The sequence below is a fragment of the Carcharhinus amblyrhynchos genome, unplaced genomic scaffold (genome assembly GCF_965287045.1).
Source record: "Carcharhinus amblyrhynchos unplaced genomic scaffold, sCarAmb.v2.hapA scaffold_89, whole genome shotgun sequence".
NCBI lineage: Eukaryota > Metazoa > Chordata > Chondrichthyes > Carcharhiniformes > Carcharhinidae > Carcharhinus > Carcharhinus amblyrhynchos.
Genome location: NW_027649829.1, coordinates 44,381 through 66,236, shown reverse-complemented (window position 1 = coordinate 66,236; position 21,856 = coordinate 44,381). Strand labels below are relative to the sequence as shown.

General features: G+C 47.4%; 1 protein-coding gene across 1 annotated transcript; it reads right to left on the bottom strand.

The window, feature by feature from the left end:
• Window positions 1-4,862: 4,862 nt before the first annotated feature.
• On the bottom strand, window positions 4,863-13,891 carry LOC145338031 (interferon-inducible GTPase 5-like). Its single transcript, XM_080182801.1, has 3 exons — window positions 13,825-13,891; window positions 10,607-11,371; window positions 4,863-7,006 (listed from the first exon to the last, which is right to left on the bottom strand). Exons 1-2 carry the CDS (start codon window positions 13,828-13,830, stop codon window positions 10,688-10,690), a joined length of 690 nt encoding a protein of 229 aa, XP_080038927.1. The 5' UTR covers window positions 13,831-13,891; the 3' UTR covers window positions 4,863-7,006; window positions 10,607-10,687.
• Between the last annotated feature and the right edge of the window lie 7,965 nt (window positions 13,892-21,856).

Here is a 21,856-nt window from a genome sequence, read left to right as displayed (position 1 = left end):
GAAAAGTATTGTTTCTTGTGCGCTATGCAGATAAAGCATACCGTTCATAGAGAAGAAGACGGTGCAGAATGTAATGCTACAGTCATAGCGAGGGTGTAGAGAAAGATCAACTTAGTGCGAGGTAGGTCTATTCAAAAGTCTGACAGCAGCAGGGAAGAAGCTGTTCTTAAGTCGGTCGGTACGGGACCTCAGACTTTTGTATCTTTTTCCTGACGGAAGAAGGTGGAAGAGAGAATGTCAGGGGTGCGTGGGGTCCTTAATGATGCCGGCTGTTTTTCCGAGGCAGAGGGAAGTGTAGAACATAAGAACTTAAGAACATAAGAAATAGGAGCAGGAGTAGGCCAACTAGCCCTTCGAGCCTGCCCCGCCATTCAATAAGATCATGGCTGATCTGTCATGGCTCAGTTCCACATTCCCGCCCTCTCCCCAGAGTCAGACATTTGGAACTGGGAGGAGAAGTGATATACACAGACACAAATGTGTGGCACGGTGGTACAGTGGTTAGCACTGCTACCTCACAGCACTAGGGACCTGGGTTCAATTCCTGGCTTGGGTCAGTGTCTGTGCAGAGTCTGCATGTTCTCCTTGTATATGCGTGGGTTTCCTCTGGGTGCTCCGGTTTCCTCCCACACTCTGAAAGATGTGCTGGTTAGGGTGTATTGGCCGTGCTAAATTCTCCCTCAGTGTACCTGAACAGGCACCAAAGTGTGGCAACTAGGGGATTTTCACAGTAACTCCTTTGCAGTGTTACTGTAAGCCTACTTATGACACAATAAGTTAATTAACTTAACTAAGCCGCTATGAGAGAAACCAGAAGTCTTTATAAAACAACACTGATAATCATTCAGGCCTTTAGGCTGAAAGAATTCATTAAATCAGACATCTGGATATGGGAGGAGCGAGTGATATCCATAAACACAGACACAACCTCAGACATCAAAGATAACTTGGCATTAATGATGAGTTAGGTCAGCTAACATGATTAAGTCTTCACACTGATTGGATATTATAATTAAGTAGGAGTGCAATGATTATGATTGTTTTGATATCTATCTTACGCATGATGTAACCTTAATCCATAACTGCGAGTGGATAGAGATAACTCCTATACCTTGACTGGTAATATGCTAATTAGTTGTAATCAAATTTGACACTATATCTGCTTCTATATTGTTGAATTCTGTACTGTGGCTAGTTACTAGTGTGATGTGAATGTACCTTTGGGAAAGGTTTTTTAAAAATCATGATCTCTGGAGCTCTCACAGCTCTGACTCTCTCTCTTCATTGCTGCCAGGCTGTCGATCATATGCCCTTTTATTGCTCCTTAAGTGGCTTAAATGGGGACCTCATGTACTTTTTGGGATTAGCTTTATGACCCTGCCTTGTTGGGAGGAAAACTGGTCGGCAGCTCAGGTGACAGGAACTCTTTTTTTCAGTTCTGAGCTGCAGGTTAGTTTTTGGCAGGGACAGCAAGGCTGAAAAGAAGTGTGTGTCTCTTTCTTTCTGTTTTATTTGGAAATTCTGCTGGTTATCTGAAAGCAAGATCTTGCCTTTCTGGAGGGGGAATCTGCTATTGGTGGTTTGCCTAGAGTCTCCCTCGGAAGCTGTTCCGACTTCAAACTGTTCTGGGAAGAGAACTGCAGAATTCAACCAAAGGACTCCATTCCAGTATCACGTGAGCATTAGTCTTTGCTGTGTTAAACCTGTTTGAAGTGTTGCTTATGGGATTGGTTTCGATTGGAACATCTTAGATATATTTGTTGAGGGTAATACATTATTGTGATTCTTTTATTTTTGTTTGTAATTGAAACAATCTCTTGCTAATTTTCTTACTATACATGTTGACTATATTCTTAAATAAACTTTGTTTGATAAAAGCTCCATAGTGGGTCATTTGAATCACATCTGAAGTGAAACATCTCACACTTATCCTAATTCAAGATGCTAAACTTATGGTCGAGGCAGGCTCGGTAAAACACTTTGGAGTTTCTGACTTAAATTATGAAAATTGGAGGCTGTCTTTGCGGGATTAAAATCGATATTCCTTGATTGATTTGGGATTATTGGACTCAAAGAAAGTGAGTAGTGAGCATATCAGTGTTTTCTTTACAGGTGTCGCGTACGGGTTTAAATAGGGAGTGCCTTGTGGAATAATGGCTCTCTCAGAGGCTAAGAAATCCTTGGGGGTGGGGGAAGTCACACAGGGTGGTTTAGAAAAGGTGTCTCAAGCAAAGCTTTTGGAATTGGTGGTTGACGTTGCCTGACAGGGTAAGGAAGGGGGAGATAATTATGGCTCAGCATTTAAGAAACAGTCAGAATCATTGGAAATGGCTGGAATTCAATTGCAAATGAAACAGTCAACATGAGAAAGAATTAAAGCAGCTTGAATTCCAAATGAAGGAAAGAGAGAGTGGGTCACTTAAATCATACCTAAGGTGGAATCTATCATGTTAATCCTAGCCAAATTCAAGGTGCAAAATTTATAATCCAGGTGGGCTTCATCGGACACTTTGGATTTTCCAACCTGAACCAGAACACTGCTTCTAACTTCCCAGGGTCCTTACAATTGCTTGAAATTAAAACAGGTCTGATTGACATTTAAGATTTATCTGGATAGGTGGGGAATAGACGGATACAGGTCTATGTAGAACAATGTGATCAGCGCAGGTTGAAGGGCCCGTTCCCGAGCTGCACAGCGCTTTATTCAAAGCACTAACGGGATAGAACTCCCAAAGGACGCAGAAAGCAAAAGGGTCATTATTTAAACGGGGGGAGCTTTGCATCGCGCTTGCCTCTCGGCTCAGTCCTTCCCTATCCTGTGATCCTACCCCTTGGTTGGCCGGGACTCTGCGGAGCTGAAGGAACACCGGGGCAGGAGGCCATTCAGCCCCTTCAAGCCTGCTCCCCCATTCAATCCGACTAACCCCAATGTTAACTCCATCTACCCCCCCACCCTCGGTTCCGTAACCCTTAACCTCCGCCCCAAGGCAAATCGAGGAATCTCAATTTGGAATTTTCCAATCAACCCCTCCCAGCCTCGACAGTATATTTTACTGTGGGGGGGGGAGGAGGGAGTTCTGGATTCCCGCTCCCCCTTTGTGTGAGGCAGTGTTTCCTGACACCCCTCCCTCCCCCTTCCCCCCTCCAAACAGCCTGGCCCCAATTTTAAGATTCTGTTCCCCTTATTCCAGACTCTGCCCCCTGACCAGAGGCAATGGTTTCTCTCCATCAATCTTATGGAATCCTTCAATCATCTCAAACATCCTCGATTAGATCCACCCCCCCTCTTCGCACCGGAATCTTCCAGACTGGTCTGTGCAATCCCACCTTGGCGTTTAACCCTTTCAGACTGGGGAGCATTCTCAGTGGGAACCATTCTGGAAGAGTTTCTCTCTCTGCCTCTGGTCTGGTTCAGAACGTCGGAGTCCCTAGACCCTTAGCAGAGACAGTAAGTGTGCAAGCACAGCAGGCAGTAAAATAGACAAATGATATATTGGCCTTCAGAGCGAGAGGATTTGAGAGATAGGGATAGGGATGTTTTGCTGCAATTGTACAGGGTGTTGGTGAGGCCACACCTGGAGTATTGGGTGCAGTTTTGGTCTCCTTATCTGAGGAAGGATGTCCTTGTTATAGAGGGAGCACAGCGAAGGTTTACCAGGCTGATTCCTGGGATGGCAGGTCTGTCGTAGAACAGACTAAGTTGGTCAAGATTGTATTCACTGGAGTTTAGAAGAGTGAGAGGGGATCTCATAGAAACTTATAAACTTCTAACAGGGTTAGACAGGGTAGATTCAGAAAGAATGTTCCCGATGGTGGGGCGAGTCCAGAACCAGGGGCCATAGTTTGAGGATAAGGGGTAAACCTTTTAGAACTGAGGGGAGAGGAAACTTCTTCACCCAGAGGGTGGGGAATGTGTGGAATTCACTCCCACAGAAAGTAGCTGAGGCTAAGACGTTGTGTGTTTCCAAGGAAAAATTAGATACAGCTCTTGGGGCTAAAGGTCTCAAAGGACATTGGGGAGGAAGGAGGGAATCAGAATATTGAATTTGATGATTAGCCATGATCATAGTCTATGGCGGAGCAGGTCGAAGGGCTGAATGGCCTTCTCCTGCTTCTAGCTTTGATGTTAACCCATCCGACAAAACATTCCATCTCTTTGCTTCCAGTTTGCTGTGGAATCTTCCCAACTCCTCGCTCCGCCCCAGTCCATGATGCTCTGGATTTCCTCCCTCGCGCCTTCCCACGCCTCCCTCGCTCCCTCAACAAGCCTCCGCTAAAAGCCATCGCACCTCATCGCTCTCATCTCTCTCTCGGCGACTCACCGTTCTTCCGTTCCGCACGGCCTCTGCAAAGCACCCTGGGACCCCTTAGCCTCACAAAAAAAAAGTCACCCCTTTAAATGCGAGTTATAATCCAGAGGCCCCAGGCTAACGCTCTGGGAGGGACCCGGGTTCGAATCCCACCAGGGCAGCTGGTGGGACTTCAATTCATTCAGTTCATAAAATTGGGATTGTAAGCTCGATTCAGAAAATGGTAACCATTGAAACTATCATCGACTGTCACTAAAAACCCATCTGGTTCACTCGTGTCCCTCAAGTGGGTGGCACAGTGGTCAGCACTGCTGCCTCACAGCAACACGGACCCGGGTTCGATTCCCGGCTTGGGTCACTATTTGTGTGGGGTTTGCACTTTCTCCCCGTGTTTACGTGGGTTTCCTCCGGGTGCTCTGGTTTCCTCCCACAGTCCAAAGATGCGCAGATTAGGGGGATTGGCCATGCTAAATTGTCCCATGGTGTCCAAAGACATGTGGATTAGGTAGATTGACCATGCTAAATTGTCCCTTAGTATCTAAGGATGTCCAGTTAGGAGGATTGGCCATGCTAAATTGCCCCTTCGTGCCCAAAGATGTGCAGCTTAGGGGGGGAAAAGTTTATGAGTGAGGCAGAGCGACTAAAACAATGGTTTCATTGTGAAGTTATTATTGATTAAAGCACCCACTGGTTCCCAGTGAAAGCAATGCTCTCGGTGTTCCAACCCAGAGCCTTTCATTTGAGTCATGTTTCAATCTACCACATGAGGGCAGCATTGGACTGAGTAACAATGGCTGCTCTCTGAGCACTATCCATGTCCCCTAATTCTGGTCTCTACACATCCCTCCGACACAAGTGGAAACATCTTCTTTCCCTTTCAGAAGACCTCTGCCAGGTTTGCTTTGGGGGGACTGCACCTCAGATGTTACACACCCCCCACTCCCTCGCCAATCCCAAACCAACACACCCCAGCCCAGCTCAGGGAAAAATCAATGTCAAACACCCAGGGCTCGGAATGCACTCGGCTTTCATAATGTACTGGAAAATTGTAATGGACACAGGCTTGTAATGCACTCTGGAATGGTACGCTGAGTAGGAAATGTGATACGTCCTGTACTTTTGTGTATATCTGGGTTTCTAACATAACTGGGATTTGTAACATTTCTGTGTTTGTAATGTTCCAAAGAATTGTAATATAATCAGGGCAATATACCCTGGAAATGTAATACATGCAAGTTTGTGATATACCGAGGAACTCGACTCTACTTGGGGATAATATATCCAGGAATTGTAATTAATCTGAGTTTGTAATCTACCTACAAATTGTAATATGCTCAGGGCTTATAACATACTCAGAACAGTAAGAGAGTGGGTCTGTAATGTATCTAGAAACTGTAATATGCTCAAGGCTTGTAATCTATTCAGGAATTGTAATAAACCTGGGTTTGCAATATATCTAGAAACTGTAATATACTCAGAGATTGTAATAATCCAATGAATTGTATCCAATAAACCCAGGTTGTGATGTATCTCGGAACTGTAATGTACTCAGGTTTGTAATGGACCTAGGAATATATTTGTAGTCCATAATGTATCCAGAATTATAATAAATCTAGGTTTGTAATGTTCCTAAGAATAGTAATATACTCAGGGCTCATAGCATACAAAAGAATTGTAGTAAAACTGGATTTTTAATGTATTTAGGAAAAGTAATGTCCTTGGGGTTTGTAACATACACTGGAATTGTAATAAATCTGGATTTGTAATGTATCTTGGAATTGTAATGAACTCTGGAGTCATAATATACACAGAAATTGTAATTGACTCGGGTTTAGAATAATCCCGGAAACTTCCCTGATTTGCAATAAGGCTGAGATTCGTGTTACACCCAGATGTGTAATATAACTGGGAGTTGCAATTTACCCAGGATTGTAATATATCCGGAATTGTAATTTATCCTGATATGTAATGATACTGTGAACTGCAATATGCTCAAGTTTGGAATAAGCTCAAGATTTGTAATGTAGCCAGATTTGTGATTTAAATGTGAATTACAACATACCCAGGTTTGTAGTGTACCCCAAAATTGTAATTAACGCTGGTGTGTAATAATCCTGCAAATTGGAACACACTCTTGTCTGTAATAAGCCCAGATGTATAATATACCAGATTTGTAATATAATTGGGAGATGCAATACAACTCCTTTTGTAATGACGCCAGGAGTTGTAATATGCCCTGGTTTCAAATGAGACACGAGACTTGTAATATAGCAGATTTGTCACATCATTTGTTGCAATATACCCAGGTTAGTAATGTACCCTGGAATTGGAAGGTACCAGGGTTTGTAATGACCCTGCACATGGTAATAGATGCTGATTTGTAATATAGCCAAGTTCAGAGGAGGCCATAACATACCTGGGCTGCAGGGAAGCAGGAACCACACAGGCAGGTGGTGAAGAGGCAAGGCTATTTATTTTAACAGGAGACAGCTTTGTCCAGAGTCCAGACGGTGAAAAATCTGGAAGGGGTCAGAAGCCAATTTAAATAGAGCAATAGGAGGGGAGGCAGGGGGAGCATCTGACCAGTTCCAAATCTCTTCCAGTGTCTGGGGAGTGGGGGGGGTCGCCTACTTCTGCTGAGGAACTGCTGTGTCGGAATCAGGTCAATGAGTGCGTTAGAGGAAGCAGGCCAGGAACTGGAACACAAAGAAACAGATTTACAACCAGGGCATTTCCTCACAGAATCCCTACAGAGCAGAAGGAGGCCATTCAGCCCATCGATTCTGTACTGACAAAAATCCCACCCATCCCTGTAACCCCATATATTTACCCTGCTCATCCCCCTGACACGAGGAGGAACTCAGCACGGCCAATCCACCCCAGCTGCACATCTTTGGGCTGTGGGAGGAAGCCGGGGCACCCAGAGGAAACCCACGCAGACACAGGGAGAACATGTAGACTCCATACAAACAGTGACCTGAAGCTGGGAATCGAACCTGGGTCCCTGGTACCGTGAGGCAGCAGTGCTAACCACTGTGTTACCCAGCTGGGAATCGAACCCGGGTCCCTGGCACTGTGAGACAGCAGTGCTAACCCACTGTGTTACCCAGCTGGGAATCGAACCCGGGTCCCTGGCACTGTGAGACAGCAGTGCTAACCCACTGTGTTACCCAGCTGGGAATCGAACCCGGGTCCCTGGCACTGTGAGACAGCAGTGCTAACCCACTGTGTTACCCAGCTGGGAATCGAACCCGGGTCCCTGGCACTGTGAGACAGCAGTGCTAACCCACTGTGTTACCCAGCTGGGAATCGAACCCGGGTCCCTGGCGCTGTGAGACAGCAGTGCTAACCCACTGTGTTACCCAGCTGCGAATCGAACCCGGGTCCCTGGCACTGTGAGACAGCAGTGCTAACCCACTGTGTTACCCAGCTGGGAATCGAACCTGGGTCCCTGGCACTGTGAGACAGCAGTGCTAACCCACTGTGTTACCCAGCTGGGAATCGAACCCGGGTCCCTGGCGCTGTGAGACAGCAGTGCTAACCCACTGTGTTACCCAGCTGGGAATCGAACCCGGGTCCCTGGCGCTGTGAGGCAGCAGTGCTAACCCACTGTGTTACCCAGCTGGGAATCGAACCCGGGTCCCTGGCGCTGTGAGGCAGCAGTGCTAACCCACTGTGTTACCCAGCTGGGAATCGAACCCGGGTCCCTGGCGCTGTGAGGCAGCAGTGCTAACCCACTGTGCTCCCTTGTGTCTGCACGTCTCAAACACTTCACAGGCGATGACATTTGTTTTTGAAGTGCGCTCCCTCTTGTAATGTAAGGAGCGGGGCAACCAGTTCGTGCACAGCAAGATCCCACACACAGCACTGTGATAATGACCCAGATCATCCGCGTTCTTGCAGTGATGCTGGTTGAGGGGCAAACATTGGCCTCAGAACACTGAGGAGAATCCCCACACCCCAACAACCAGCACCCCACTCCCCGCAATCCCACCATACACCCTCACCCTGCTCCTCTTTCAAGTGATCATGGGATCTTTTACACCCACACCAACAATGCATCGAGGAGCACCAGGTCCAGTACTGACCCTCTGACAGTGCGGCCTCAACACTGACCCTCTGACAGAGCAGCACTCCCTCAGCACTGACCCTCTGACAGTGCGGCCTCAACACTGACCCTCTGACAGTGCAGCACTCCCTCAGCACTGACCCTCTGACAGTGCGGCACTCCCTCAGCACTGACCCTCTGACAGTGCGGCACTCCCTCAGTACTGACCCTCTGACAGTGCGGCACTCCCTCAGAGTGGTGGGGGAGATAGGGGAGTCCGCTGCCACTTTGATTGAGATTGGTGGGGGTGTGGGGAAGGGCGGGAGTGTGGGGGGAGTGGGGTGAGGGTGGGGTAAGGGAGTCGGTAATGTTGTAGGGGCTGGGCAATGTCTGTGGGAGCCAGGGGGAGGCATTACACGGCCTGGGAGGGATGTGGCTCGGGAGCCTCATTCTATCTTTTTTTTCTGCACACGCACAGTTTGAGCCGTTGATCGGTGCTGCAGGATATCGGGCATGTTAAGCCCTGCCCACAGGCTTCAGGAGCACGATTCGGAATCGCTGATACTTTTTCAGACAGAGTGCGTAGTGAGGCGCCTGAGAACGGGTCTAAAAGTTTCCGACCTGAAACACTCCCAGTTTCACGTCTGCCCTGCACTTAGAATCAAAATGGTAAAATTGGGTGATTTTGCTGTCGCCCTGCCTGTGGTTAACGGACTTTTGCATTGTCTGTGTCCCGCCCACTAGAATTCCCGAGTAGGGCGGGACAGCAGGAGTTTGCCCTCAGAGGGACGTGGAATCTGAGACTCCTGCCCTTGGGGGCCGGGTCTGGGGGGTGGGATTTGTGAACCCCAGCCTGCACTGGGCACCAATGTTACCAACCGATCCACACGCTGTGTCTGCCTGACTGACTCTCGAGTCGGGAGACGAGGTGGGGGCGTACAATCAGTGCTCTGGATCCTGGTAAAATGCCAGTGCTGCGGCAGACACAATGACCGGAATTTTAGCAGCACGGTCGCCCAGGTTCCGAGGATGAGCAAGTCTCGGAGAACGGCCTCTCCATCAGCCTTGGGAGGGGTGGTCCGAACCACAGACGGACGTGCTGGTAAAATCCCGCCCAGTTCAGCCTTCAACACCATTATTCCCACGAAACCCATCTCCAAACTCCGTGGCCTGGGCCTCGGCTCCTCCCTCTGCGACTGGATCCTGAACTTCCTAACTCACAGACCACAATCAGTAAGGATAGGCAACAACATCTCCTCCACGATCATCCTCAACACCGGTACCCCACAAGGCTGTGTTCTCAGCCCCCTGCTATACTCCTTATACACCTGAGACTGTGCGGCCAAATTCCCCTCCAATTCAATTTTCAAGCTTGCTGATGACCCCACCGTTGTGGGTCAGATCTCAAACAATGACGGGACAGAGTACAGGAATGAGACAGAGAATCTGGTGAACTGGTGCGGCGACAATAATCTCTCCCTCAGTGTCAACAAGATGAAGGAGATTGTCATCGACTTCAGGAAGTGTAAAGGAGAACATGCCCCTGTCTACATCAATGGAGACGAAGTAGAAAGGGTCAAGAGCGTCACGTTTTTAGGTGTGCAGATCACCAACAACCTGTCCTGGTCCCCCCCACGCTGACACCATAATTAAGAAAGCCCACCAACGCCTCTACTTTCTCAGAAGACTAAGGAAATTTGGCATGTCCGCTACGACTCTCACCAACGTTTACTGATGCCCCATAGAAAGCATTCTTTCTGGTTGTATCACAGCTTGGTCTGGGCTCCTGCTCTGCCCAAGACCGCAAGAAAAAATACAAAAGCTTGTGAATGCAGCCCAATCCATCAGACAAACCAGCCTCCCATCCACTGACTCTGTCTACATGTCCTGCTGTCTCGGCAAAGCAGCCAGCATAATTAAGGACCCTACACATCCTGGACATTCTCTCTTCCACCTTTGGGAAAAAGATACAAAAGTCTGAGGTCATGTACCAACCGACTCAAGAACAGCTTCTTCCCTGCTGCCGTCAGACTTTTGAATGGACCTACCTCGCACTAAGTTGATTTTTCTCTACACCCTCGCTCTGACTGCAACACTGCATTCTGCACTCTCCTTTCCTTCTCTATGAATGGTATATTTTGTCTGTATAGCGCGCAAGAAACAATACTTTTCGCTGTATGTTAATACATGTGACAATAATAAATCAAATCAAATCGAAATGCTCCCATCTCAACACGAGGGCACTCACCCTCAGCTGATGGCTGCCCTCAAGAGGCCACACATCTGCGAGGGTTTCATTCTGTGGCGGCCGCCTCCTCGCGCCTCCCCGTCAGAACTGGCTGTTGAATTTGTCAATGAAGTCCGGAAAGTCGAATTTCTCCGGTTGCAGGGCCGAGAGGAGGAAGATGCGGGGGAAGTTGACACCGATGGCCTGCAGCTTCTTGGAGAAGTACTTGCGGATTTCCCGCAGCAGGTCGGCCTGGGTGAAGTTTGGCTGCTTGGTGCTGCGGATGTAGGCATCGATCTTGGTGCGCACGAAGAAGAAGGTCTTGCCCATCTGGAGGATCTCCTTGGCCAGGTAGATGACCTCCTCCTCCAGCCGCGAGCTGGTGGTCAGGATGAAAAAGTCGTAGGAGCGCAGGTCCACCTTCTCCACGTAGGCGTGCTGCTTCATCTCGCTGGCCTCGATGCCCGGCAGGTCCCACAGGAGGACCTGGGGATTGGCCGGGTACAAGTAGGAGTGTGGTAGGCCCTTGCATTTGGTCCCCAGCATCTCCTCGCTGGCCTCCTCCAGCCCCTCGATACCCCGCATGGCATTGAGCAGGGTGGTCTTCCCAGAGTTCAGTGGGCCAGTCACCGCCACATTGATGTAGCGTTTGTAGGTGGATGTTGAGGTTTTCTTGAGGCTACTCTTTCGTACGCACGGGGTAGTCTCCACCTCCGCCTTGTTGAAGTAGGAGAAGATCATGTTTTTGAGTGACAGGAAAATTTCATAGAAGAACATCATCATTTCCTGAGAGAGGGACAGAGGAGCAAAGTGAAAAGATCGTGCCAATCAGCCCCACAACAATGCAGTTTCACAAAATATCAATCAGGGTTTCACTGGATGCTAATTGAAGATTAATTATAAATTAAATAGATATAGATTAGACTTGAGACTGAACTATTAATTAGGGGTTAATTGTACATTAATTAAAGAATAATTAGATATTAATATAATGTTACTTGAAAATTAATTTGAAATTAATCACATGTTAACTGAATATTTAAAAAATTAATGTAACTGAACATTACATATTAATAGGCATTACTTATAGAATATTACTTAAATAATGATCTTAATGATTCATTATTTTATATTAATTAGATATTCATTAGACAGTGCTAAATTAATCAGACAGCAATTGATATTAATTAGTTGTTCATTTGGTATTAATTGTGTATTAATGAATGTTAATTAGGAGTTAATTAGATGTGAATTGAAGATTAATGGGATGTGAATAAAATCTTAATTAGAGATTAATTTGGGATTAATTGGACATTAATAAATATTAATTAAGGATAAATTAAATCTTAATTGGGAATAACTGGACATTACTAAATATGAATGAGGGATTAATTAGATCTTAATTTAAAAAAGACATCAATGTATTAATTAAGAATTAAATATAAATTGTGATTAATTGGACATTAATAAAATACTAATGAGGTCTTAATTAGATGTTAATTGATGTAAATTAAACATTAATAAAATTAATTAATTAGATATTATATGGTATTTATTTTACATGAAGAATATATTTTAATTAATCAATTATTAAATGTTAATTGGGATTACTTGTATATTCATCAACTATTTATTATTGATTAATTAGATATTAATTCTACATTTATATACTAAAGCATGATTATTTAAATGTTAATTCAGATCAAGTGGACACGAATAAAATATTCATCAGGGATTAATTAAATATTAATTGCGCAATAACAAAATATTCATTAGCCATTATTTAAATGTTAATTGGTATGAATGAGAGATTAATAAAATAGTAATTAATTGGGTTTAATTAAACATTAATATATATTAATGAGATATTAATTATTTACGAGTACAGATTAATGAGATATTAATTATTATTTAGGCAATAATTATAACGTTAATAAAATTGTAATTTTGTGAAATGTTATTTCGGCAGTAATTGCACATTCATAAAATTATAGAATCCCTACAGTACAGAAAGAGGCCATTCAGCCCATCAAGTCTGCACTGACCACAATCCCACCCAGGCTCTATCCCCATGTTCCTACATATTTACCCGCTTATCCCTCTAACCTATGCATCTCAGGACACTAAGGGGCAATTTTAGAATGGCCAATCAACCTAACCCCGCAAATCTTTGGACTGTGGGAGGAAACTGGAGCACCAGGAGGAAATCCATGTAGACATGGGGAGAATGTGCAAACTCCACACAGACACTGACACAAGCAGGAATCGAACCTAGATCCCTGGAGCTGTGAAGCAGCAGTGCTAACCACTGTGCTACTGTGCCGCCCACTTCATTGGATATTAATTACACATTATTGTATCTTACTACGTACTAATTAGATATTAGTTAGACAATAATTGTGCACTATTATATATTAATTAGACAATAATTGTATATCATTAGATAATTAGACATTAATTGCACATTATTAGATATTTAGATATTAATTAGATAGTGATTGCAAATTAGATATTAATTAGTGATTGTCTGTGATTAAATATTAATTAAATATTAATTATAGTGATTGTATATAATTAGATATTAATTAGTGATTTACATGATTAGATGTTAATTAGATATTAATTAGATAGCGATTGAAAATGATTAGATATTAATTAGTGATTGTCCAAGATTAAATATTATTTAGATATTAATTAGTGATGGTACGTGATTATATATTAATTCGATATTAATTAGTGATTGCGCATTATTAGGTATTTGGGTATTAATTAGTAATTGTAAATTAGATATTAATTACAGATTGTCCATGATTAAATATTATTCCAATATTAATTAGATCGTGATTGTATATAATTAGATATTAATTACAGTGACTGTACATGATTAGACGTTAATTCGATATTAATTAGATAGCGATGGTAAATGATTAGATATTAATTAGTGATTGTCCAAGATTAAATATTAATTAGATATTAATTAGTGATTGTAAATGATTAGATATTAATTAGATATTAATACAGTGATTGTCCATGATTAGATATGAAGTGTATATTATTATTCTACACAGAGAGTGATTCCATGCTGAGTTTTGGGCCTGTTCTCCATGTGGAGCTCCGGGGGCTGAGCGGCCTTCCCGCTCTGGGTCTCTCTCCGCCCCGGGCCTAACTGGGCGCCTCTCTCTCTCCCGCCCCATTTTACGGTGGTGCTGGGCGGATTCCCCGCTCGGTCTCGGACCTACCTCCATGGTAACCCCGCCCGGCCGCACCGCCCGCCAGCGCCGCCCGCCTCCGAGCCACCGTAACCAGGGGGAGGGGCCACCGTTACCATGCTGTCCCGCCCCCTGATCTCAGCCAATCACAGCTCACCCCGCTCCTTGCACCTCCTTCTCATTTGTTAGCAGCGGCATAGCCCCGCCCCCTGGAAGGTGACAGTAGAGCATGCAAATATATGTTAATGAGGGGTGAGGGCGGGAGGAAGGAGTGAGGGAATGAGATTAGGAGGGATGGAGAGAATGAGGAGAGGAGGCATTGAGGACAGGTGGCGTGGAGGGCATGAAGAGAAATGGAGGGAGTGAGGAGAGGAGGGATGGAGAGAATGAGGAGGAATGGAGGGCATGAGGAGGAATGGAGGGAATGAGGAGAGGAGAGATGGAGGGAATGAGGAGGAATGGAGGGCATGAGGAGGAATGGAGAGCATGAGGAGGAATGGAGGGAATGAGGAGAGGAGAGATGGAGGGAATGAGGAGGAATGGAGGGAATGAGGAGAGGAGGGATGGAGAGAATGAGGAGGGATGGAGAGAATGAGGAGGAATGGAGGGAATGAGGAGAGATGGAGGGCATGAGGAGGAATGGAGGGAATGAGGTGAGGAGAGACGGGAGGCATGAGGAGGAATAGAAGGTATGAGGAGAGGAGAGATGGAGGGAATGAGGAGGAATGGAGGGAATGAGAGCAGGAAGGATGGAGGGAATGAAGAGAGCAGGGATAGAGGGAATGAGGACAGGAGGGAGGAAATGAGGGAGAATGGAGGAAACGAGGAGAGTAGGGATGGAGGGAATGTGTAGAAATTGAGGGAATGAGGAGGAATGGAGGGAATGAATAGGAATTTTGATTTGATTTATTATTGTCACAGCCGTTAACATACAGTGAAAAGTATTGTTCCTTGTGTGCTACACAAACAAAACATACTGTTCATAGCGAAGGAAAGGAGTACAGAATGTAGTGTTACTGTCATAACTAGGGTATAGAGAAAGATCAACTTAATGAATTAGAACATTGTTAGAGAGTTTAAAAGAATTAGAATGAAGTTTTTGAAGCACAGAATAAGAGTGAAAGGTAGAATTAGACAGTATGCTGGGCAGAGCTTGCAAGAAGTCACCTCGCTCCAGCACCATCTCAGAAAAGCAATTGAGGGAATGAGGAGGAGGGAATGAGGAGGGATGGAGAGAATGAGAAGGAATGGAGGGAATGAGGAAGGGGAAGAGGAGAGGCAGAATGGAGGGAATGGAGAGGAATGGATGAGGAGAGCAGGATGGAGTGATGGGGTGGGGAAGGGACAGAGTTGTTTGTCGGAGAAAGCTGGGAATGTGAATATAGGAATGCGGAAAGGATGAAGGTGAGGGGAGGTGTTGAGGGAAAGGAGAGGGGAAAAGGAGGGAGCAGTGACATGGGGAGATGGGGTGAGACAGGAGTGATGGTGGAGGGGGGAGAGAAGAATGAAGAGGAGTGTGGATGGAATGAAAAGGGAAGGAGCGTCAGCATGGGAGGGAGGAGAGAGTAGGGGAAGATGAAAGGGAGTGGGAAATTGAGGGACAGCAGTTGGAGGGGACGGGGAAAAAGATGGAGGCGATGAGATGATCTGCCCTTTCTAACTCAGTCCTGGATTAACATTCACTGGCCACTGGCTTGAGCTGGACACTGGGTGAGTACTGACCAACGCACTGGAATTATTTCATAACCAAATCCAATTTCTATCCTGTAAGATCAACTGGGTTTCAGTTATGAAGCGGAATGAGCGAGTGCTGCACTGTCAGAGGGTCAGTGCTGAGGGAGTGCCGCACTGTCAGAGGGTCAGTGCTGAGGGAGTGTCGCACTGTCAGAGGGTCAGTACTGAGGGAGTGCCACACTGTCAGAGGGTCAGTGCTGAGGGAGCCGCACTGTCAGAGGGTCAGTGCTGAGGGAGTGCCGCACTGTCAGAGGGTCAGTGCTGAGGGAGTGCCGCACTGTCAGAGGGTCAGTGCTGAGGGAGTGCCGCATTGTCAGAGGGTCAGTGCTGAGGGAGTGCCGCACTGTCAGAGGGTCAGTGCTGAGGGAGTGCCGCATTGTCAGAGAGTCAGTGCTGAGGGAGTGCTACACATTCCTGGGAGTGTTTGATGGGGACAGTGTAGAGGGAGCTTTACTCTGTATCTAACCCCGTGCTGTACCTGTCCTGGGAGTGTTTGATGGGGGACAGTGTAGAGGGAGCTTTACTCTGTATCTAACCCCGTGCTGTACCTGTCCTGGGAGTGTTTGATGGGGGGACAGTGTAGAGGGAGCTTTACTCTGTATCTAACCCTGTGCTGTACCTGTCCTGGGAGTGTTTGATGGGGGGACAGTGTAGAGGGAGCTTTACTCTGTATCTAACCCCGTGCTGTATCTGTCCTGGGAGTGTTTGATGGGGACAGTGTAGAGGGATCTTTACTCTGTATCTAACCCCGTGCTGTACCTGTCCTGGGAGTGTTTGATGGGGACAGTGTAGAGGGAGCTTTACTCTGTATCTAACCCTGTGCTGTACCTGTCCTGGGAGTGTTTGATGGGGGGACAGTGTAGAGGGAGCTTTACTCTGTATCTAACCCCGTGCTGTACCTGTCCTGGGAGTGTTTGATGGGGGGACAGTGTAGAGGGAGCTTTACTCTGTATCTAACCCCGTGCTGTATCTGTCCTGGGAGTGTTTGATGGGGGGACAGTGTAGAGGGAGCTTTACTCTGTATCTAACCCCGTGCTGTACCTGTCTCGCACAGTGTGTGTGTGGTTAAGGATTGCACAGTGTTAGCCCAAACACGTTCTGAATGAGCTGGAATGAGTGGCTCCTTCGTGCTCCCAGAGGAATGCACTCGCAGTGTGTTCGCTTCTGAATTGAGAGCATCTCTGTATCGACTGGATACTTGGCAACAACCAATCAATACAGCCAGATCCTCTTTCCTTTTCTGTCAGTCTGCTTTCCACCACCCCTCCGCCACCCCTACCCAGAGCCACAAGTGACCACACCGACCTTCCTTTAACCTTACTTGGATGTAATGTGGTGTTGCTAGCTCTCCATACCTGGCTTGGAGTCTCCAGGAGGTGACTGCTGATCCCCCAGACGCTGCTGTGAGGGATCCTGGAAAACGACCAGCGGGATATTATCACCAACGTTTACAGATCCACCACAGAAAGCATTCTTTCTGGTTGTATCACAGCTTGGTATGGGCTCCTGCTCTGCCCAAGACCGCAAGGAACTACAAAAGATCATGAATGTAGCCCAATCCATCACGCAAACCAGCCTCCCGTCCATTGACTCTGTCAACACTTCCCGCTGCCTCGGTAAAGCAGCCAGCATAATCAAGGACCCCACGCACCCCGGACACTCTCTCTTCCACCTTCTTCCATTGGGAAAATGATACAAAAGCCTGAGGTCCCGTACCAACCGGCTCAAGAACAGCTTCTTCCCTGCTGCTGTCAGACTTTTGAATGGACCTACCTCGCACTCAGTTGATCTTTCTCTACATCGTAGCGATGACTGCAACGCTACATTCAGCACCCTCTCCTTTCCTTCTTCCCTTTGTTCTCTATGAATGGTATACTTTGTCTGTATAGCACACAAGAAACAATACTTTTCACTAGTCTCCCAGTACATGGACAACAATAAACGAAATCAAATCAAGCTTTCATACAATTGTAAAAGGTCTGTTTGGCCAATACTCGAACATTGTCCAGTTGGACAACGGGCCTTTTTGCTTTCCAATTGGTGTCAGAAGGCTGTGCATCACGAGGTGTTTGCTGACTCGAGGCTGGAGTGTGGGTGATGATATCTCTATTTAATCACAGCTGACAGTGCTAGCTATTGTAGAGCAGGGACGATACGGTGCTCAGGGGCACGGGGAAGTGAACAGGTCAAGGCTCAAACACACACATCATGAAAACCTCATGTCCCAGCCCAGAAAATCACCTTTACAAGGATGTCTTTAATGGCAAAACCAAGTCCTAACATTGCGAAATAAAGTTTATACCCTCAGCCACGTCAGGGAATATTCGGGACAGGGGACCAAAAGCTTGGGCAAAGAGATCGGATTTTAGGGAGTGACAGAAAGGGGGTGAGATAGAGAGAGAGAGAAAGGGCAAAATGACAGACAGAGTGAGTCACAGAGAGAAGGAGAAAGGACAAAGCTAGAGAGAGTGAGGCAGACACGGGAAAGTGAGAGAGAGAGACGGAGTGGGACAGAGAGAGAGAGAGAGAGAAAAGGAGAAAGGACAGAGCTAGAGAGAGTGAGGCAGACACAGAGGAAAGTGAGAGAGAGAGAGGGACAGAGAGAGTGGGACAGAGAAAGACAGACACTGAGATAGATAGAGGGAAAGACAGGCGCAGAGAGAGAGAGAGCAAGGGGTGGAGAGGTTTAGGAAGGGAATTCCAGAGCTTACCCCCCCCTCCCCCAGCAGCTGAAGGCACGCCTGCCAATGTGCCAATGGCAGAGTGATGGGAATTGGGGGATACTCGAGAAGATGGAACTGGAGGAGCGCAGAGATCTTAAGAGGGTTGTAGGAGCTGGAGGAGGTTACAAAGATAGGGAGGGTTGAGGGGCTTGAAGAGGTTACAGACATAGGGAGGGGTGTAGGGGCTGGAGGAGGTTACAGAGATAGGGAGGGTGTAGGGACTGGAGGAGGTTATAGAGATAGGGAGGGGTGTAGGGGCTGGAGGAGGTTACAGAGATAGGGAGGGGTGTAGGGGCTGGAGGAGGTTACAGAGATAGGGAGGGGTGTAGGGGCTGGAGGAGGTTACAGAGTGAGGGAGGGGTGTAGGGATTGGAGGAGATTACAGAGATAGGGAGGGGTGTAGGGGCTGGAGGATGTTATATCTATAGGGAGGAGGTGTAGGGCCCAGAGGAGATTACAGAGTGAGGGAGGGGTGTAGGGATTGGAGGAGATTACAGAGATAGGGTTTGAGGGCTATGGAATGAATGGGAATTTGAATGGGACAGAGCTGCTGGGCTGGGAGCTGGGTAAGGCCAGCGAGCAGGGGAGTTGGGGGAGGTCGGGGTTGGGTCTTGGGGCGAGTTAGCAGGTAGCTGAGTGTTGGATGATGTCAGACTTACAGAGGGGCGAATGTTGGGGAGAAACCCCGAGTGTGTTAGGGCGATGGATAATACTGAGGCCATTCTGGCAGGATGACAGGGGGATAGAAGGCGTGCCTCACACCTCCAGAAGAATGCACTGAGCAGGGAAGGGTGGGGGGGATGTGTCGGTTTCACTGAACGAGACTGGGACTACAAGGGTTAAATTCCGTGATTGCACATAAATCTGGGATATTGGATTTGGGTTAAGTTCCGAGATTGCACACAAATCCGGAATGCTGGATTTGGGTTAAATTCCGAGATTGCACACTTATCCGAGAATTGGATTTGGGTTAAATTCCGAGATTGCACGCTAATCCGAAATACTGGATTTGGGTTAAATTCCGAGATTGCACGCTAATCCGAAATACTGGATTTGGGTTAAATTCCGAGATTGTGCATTAATCCGGAGTATTGGATTTGTGCGTTCAGTAAGGAAGCGGGGAGAGAGAGGGGCCCTGCCGTCCTCTCCGGTTCTGATGTTGGACGAATTCCCTGACCGTCTGACCCATGTTGTTCCTCAGAATGACGTCAATCCCTCTCCCCTCCCCCCGCTCCGAGGCACTGAATTTACATATGGATCCCCCCCCCTCCTCCTCCTCTCCCCCATGTCTAGACTGTGAAAACAGCCAACTCCCCCAGGCACAGCACAAATCCAATCCGTCTCAGCGATCGAGTTTCTGCCCAGTCTGCAGGTCAAAGGCAATCAGAGTTATGAGACTCATCTGTCTTGCCAGCCTCCTGCCAGTGCGTGCCTGTCACTGCGGAGCGTGTTTGACCCCTTCCTGGCTGGAATCTGTACAGCTCACACAGGGGCTGTGAGAGAAAGGGTTCACTGAGTCACCCTGCATTTCCTCAGTCAATGTATTTAACTCTGTTTCTCTCTCTCTCAGTCTTTTTTCTCGGTCTCTCTGTTTTCTCTCTGAGTGTGTCTCTCTCTCTCTCTGTGTCTCTCTCTCTCTCTCTCTCTGTCTCTCTCTCTCTCTCTCTCTCTCTGTGTCTCTCTCTCTGTGTCTCTCTCTCTCTCTCTGTGTCTCTCTCTCTCTCTCTCTGTGTCTCTCTCTGTGTGTCTCTCTCTGTGTGTCTCTCTCTGTGTGTCTCTCTCTCTCTGTGTCTCTCTCTGTCTCTCTGTGTGTCTCTCTGTTTTTCTCTCTCTCTCCGTGTCTCTCTGTTTGTCTTTCTCTCTCTCTCTCTCCCTGTGTCTCTCTCTCTCTCTCTGCCTGTCTCTCTCTTTCTCTCTGTCTCTGTCTATCTCTTTCTCGCTGTGTGTCTCTCTCTCTCTCCGTCTCCCTCTCTGTGTGTGTCTCCCTCTCTGTGTGTGTCTCCCTCTCTGTGTGTATGTGTCTCTCTCTTTCTCTCTCTGTGTCTCTCTCTCTCTGTTTCTTTCTCTGTGTCGCTCTGTTTTTTTCCTCTTTCTGAGTCCCTCTCTGTTTTTATCTCTCTGCCTCTGTCTCTCTCACTGTCTCTCACACACACTCTCTGTCACTCACACACTCTGCCTCTGTCTCTCTCTCTCTCTCTCTGTCTCCCACTTCTCTCTGTTTCTCATGCTCTCTCTCTTTCTGTATGCCCCTCACACTCTTTGCCTGATGATCGGACCATCACTCTCTCTCTGTCTCTGTCACTCTCTCACTGTCACCCTCTCTCTCTCTCACTTTCTCTCGCCGTCACCCTCTCTCTCTCGCCATCACCCACTCTCGCCGTCACCCTCTCTCTCTCTATCTCTCTGCTGCCCTGTATCTCCTGTCTCTGTAAAAAGTCTGACAACACCAGGTTTTAGTCCAACCTATTTATTTGATACTATTTGGACTAAAACCTGGTGTTGTCAGACTTTTTACTGTGTTTACGCCAGTCCAACGCCGGCATACCCACATCATGTCTCCTGTCTCTGTCAGAGGTTTGTGTTTTCAAAGCCCCCACTGGAGAGAACTGAGCACAAATTCCAGGTGGGGACCCCCTAACTCAACCAATCCACTCACTACAAGTACAGAGGGAGTGCCACACTGTCAGAGGGTCAGTGCTGAGGAAGTGCTGCACTGTCAGAGGGTCAGTGCTGAGGGAGTGCCGCACTGTCAGAGGGTCAGTGCTGAGGAAGTGCTGCACTGTCAGAGGGTCAGTGCTGAGGGAGCGCCGCACTGTCAGAGGGTCAGTACTGAGGGAGTGCCACACTGTCAGAGGGTCAGTACTGAGGGAGTGCCACACTGTCAGAGGGTCAGTGCTGAGGGAGTGCCACACTGTCAGAGGGTCAGTGCTGAGGGAGTGCCGCACTGTCAGAGGGTCAGTGCTGAGGAAGTGCTGCACTGTCAGAGGGTCAGTGCTGAGGGAGCGCCGCACTGTCAGAGGGTCAGTGCTGAGGGAGCGCCGCACTGTCAGAGGGTCAGTACTGAGGGAGTGCCACACTGTCAGAGGGTCAGTGCTGAGGGAGTGCCGCACTATCAGAGGGTCAGTACTGAGGGAGTGCCGCACTGTCAGAGGGTCAGTGCTGAGGGAGTGCCGCACTGTCAGAGGGTCAGTGCTGAGGGAGTGCCGCACTGTCAGAGGGTCAGTGCTGAGGGAGTGCCGCACTGTCAGAGGGTCAGTACTGAGGGAGTGCCACACTGTCAGAGGGTCAGTACTGAGGGAGTGCCGCACTGTCAGATGATAGACATCCCAGTGAGTGGGTGGAGTGTGGGCTGTGCGGGAGGGTTGTGGAGGGAATGGACAGTGTGGAATCCTGAAATATTACGGAATAAGCTGACCATGGCGGCGCACCAGCCCTGCAGCCGAGTGGCTCAGAGTTCCCGTCAGCATATTGTGTTCCAAAGGCTTTTAACCATATTTAAAACCCTTTCCCGCGATGAAGCAGCCTCTTCCAGTGTTTGCAGCTATTAGCAATATGGATTGGTTTAAAAATAGGAGTTTGTCGCATGCAACAGCCTGACAATTTAC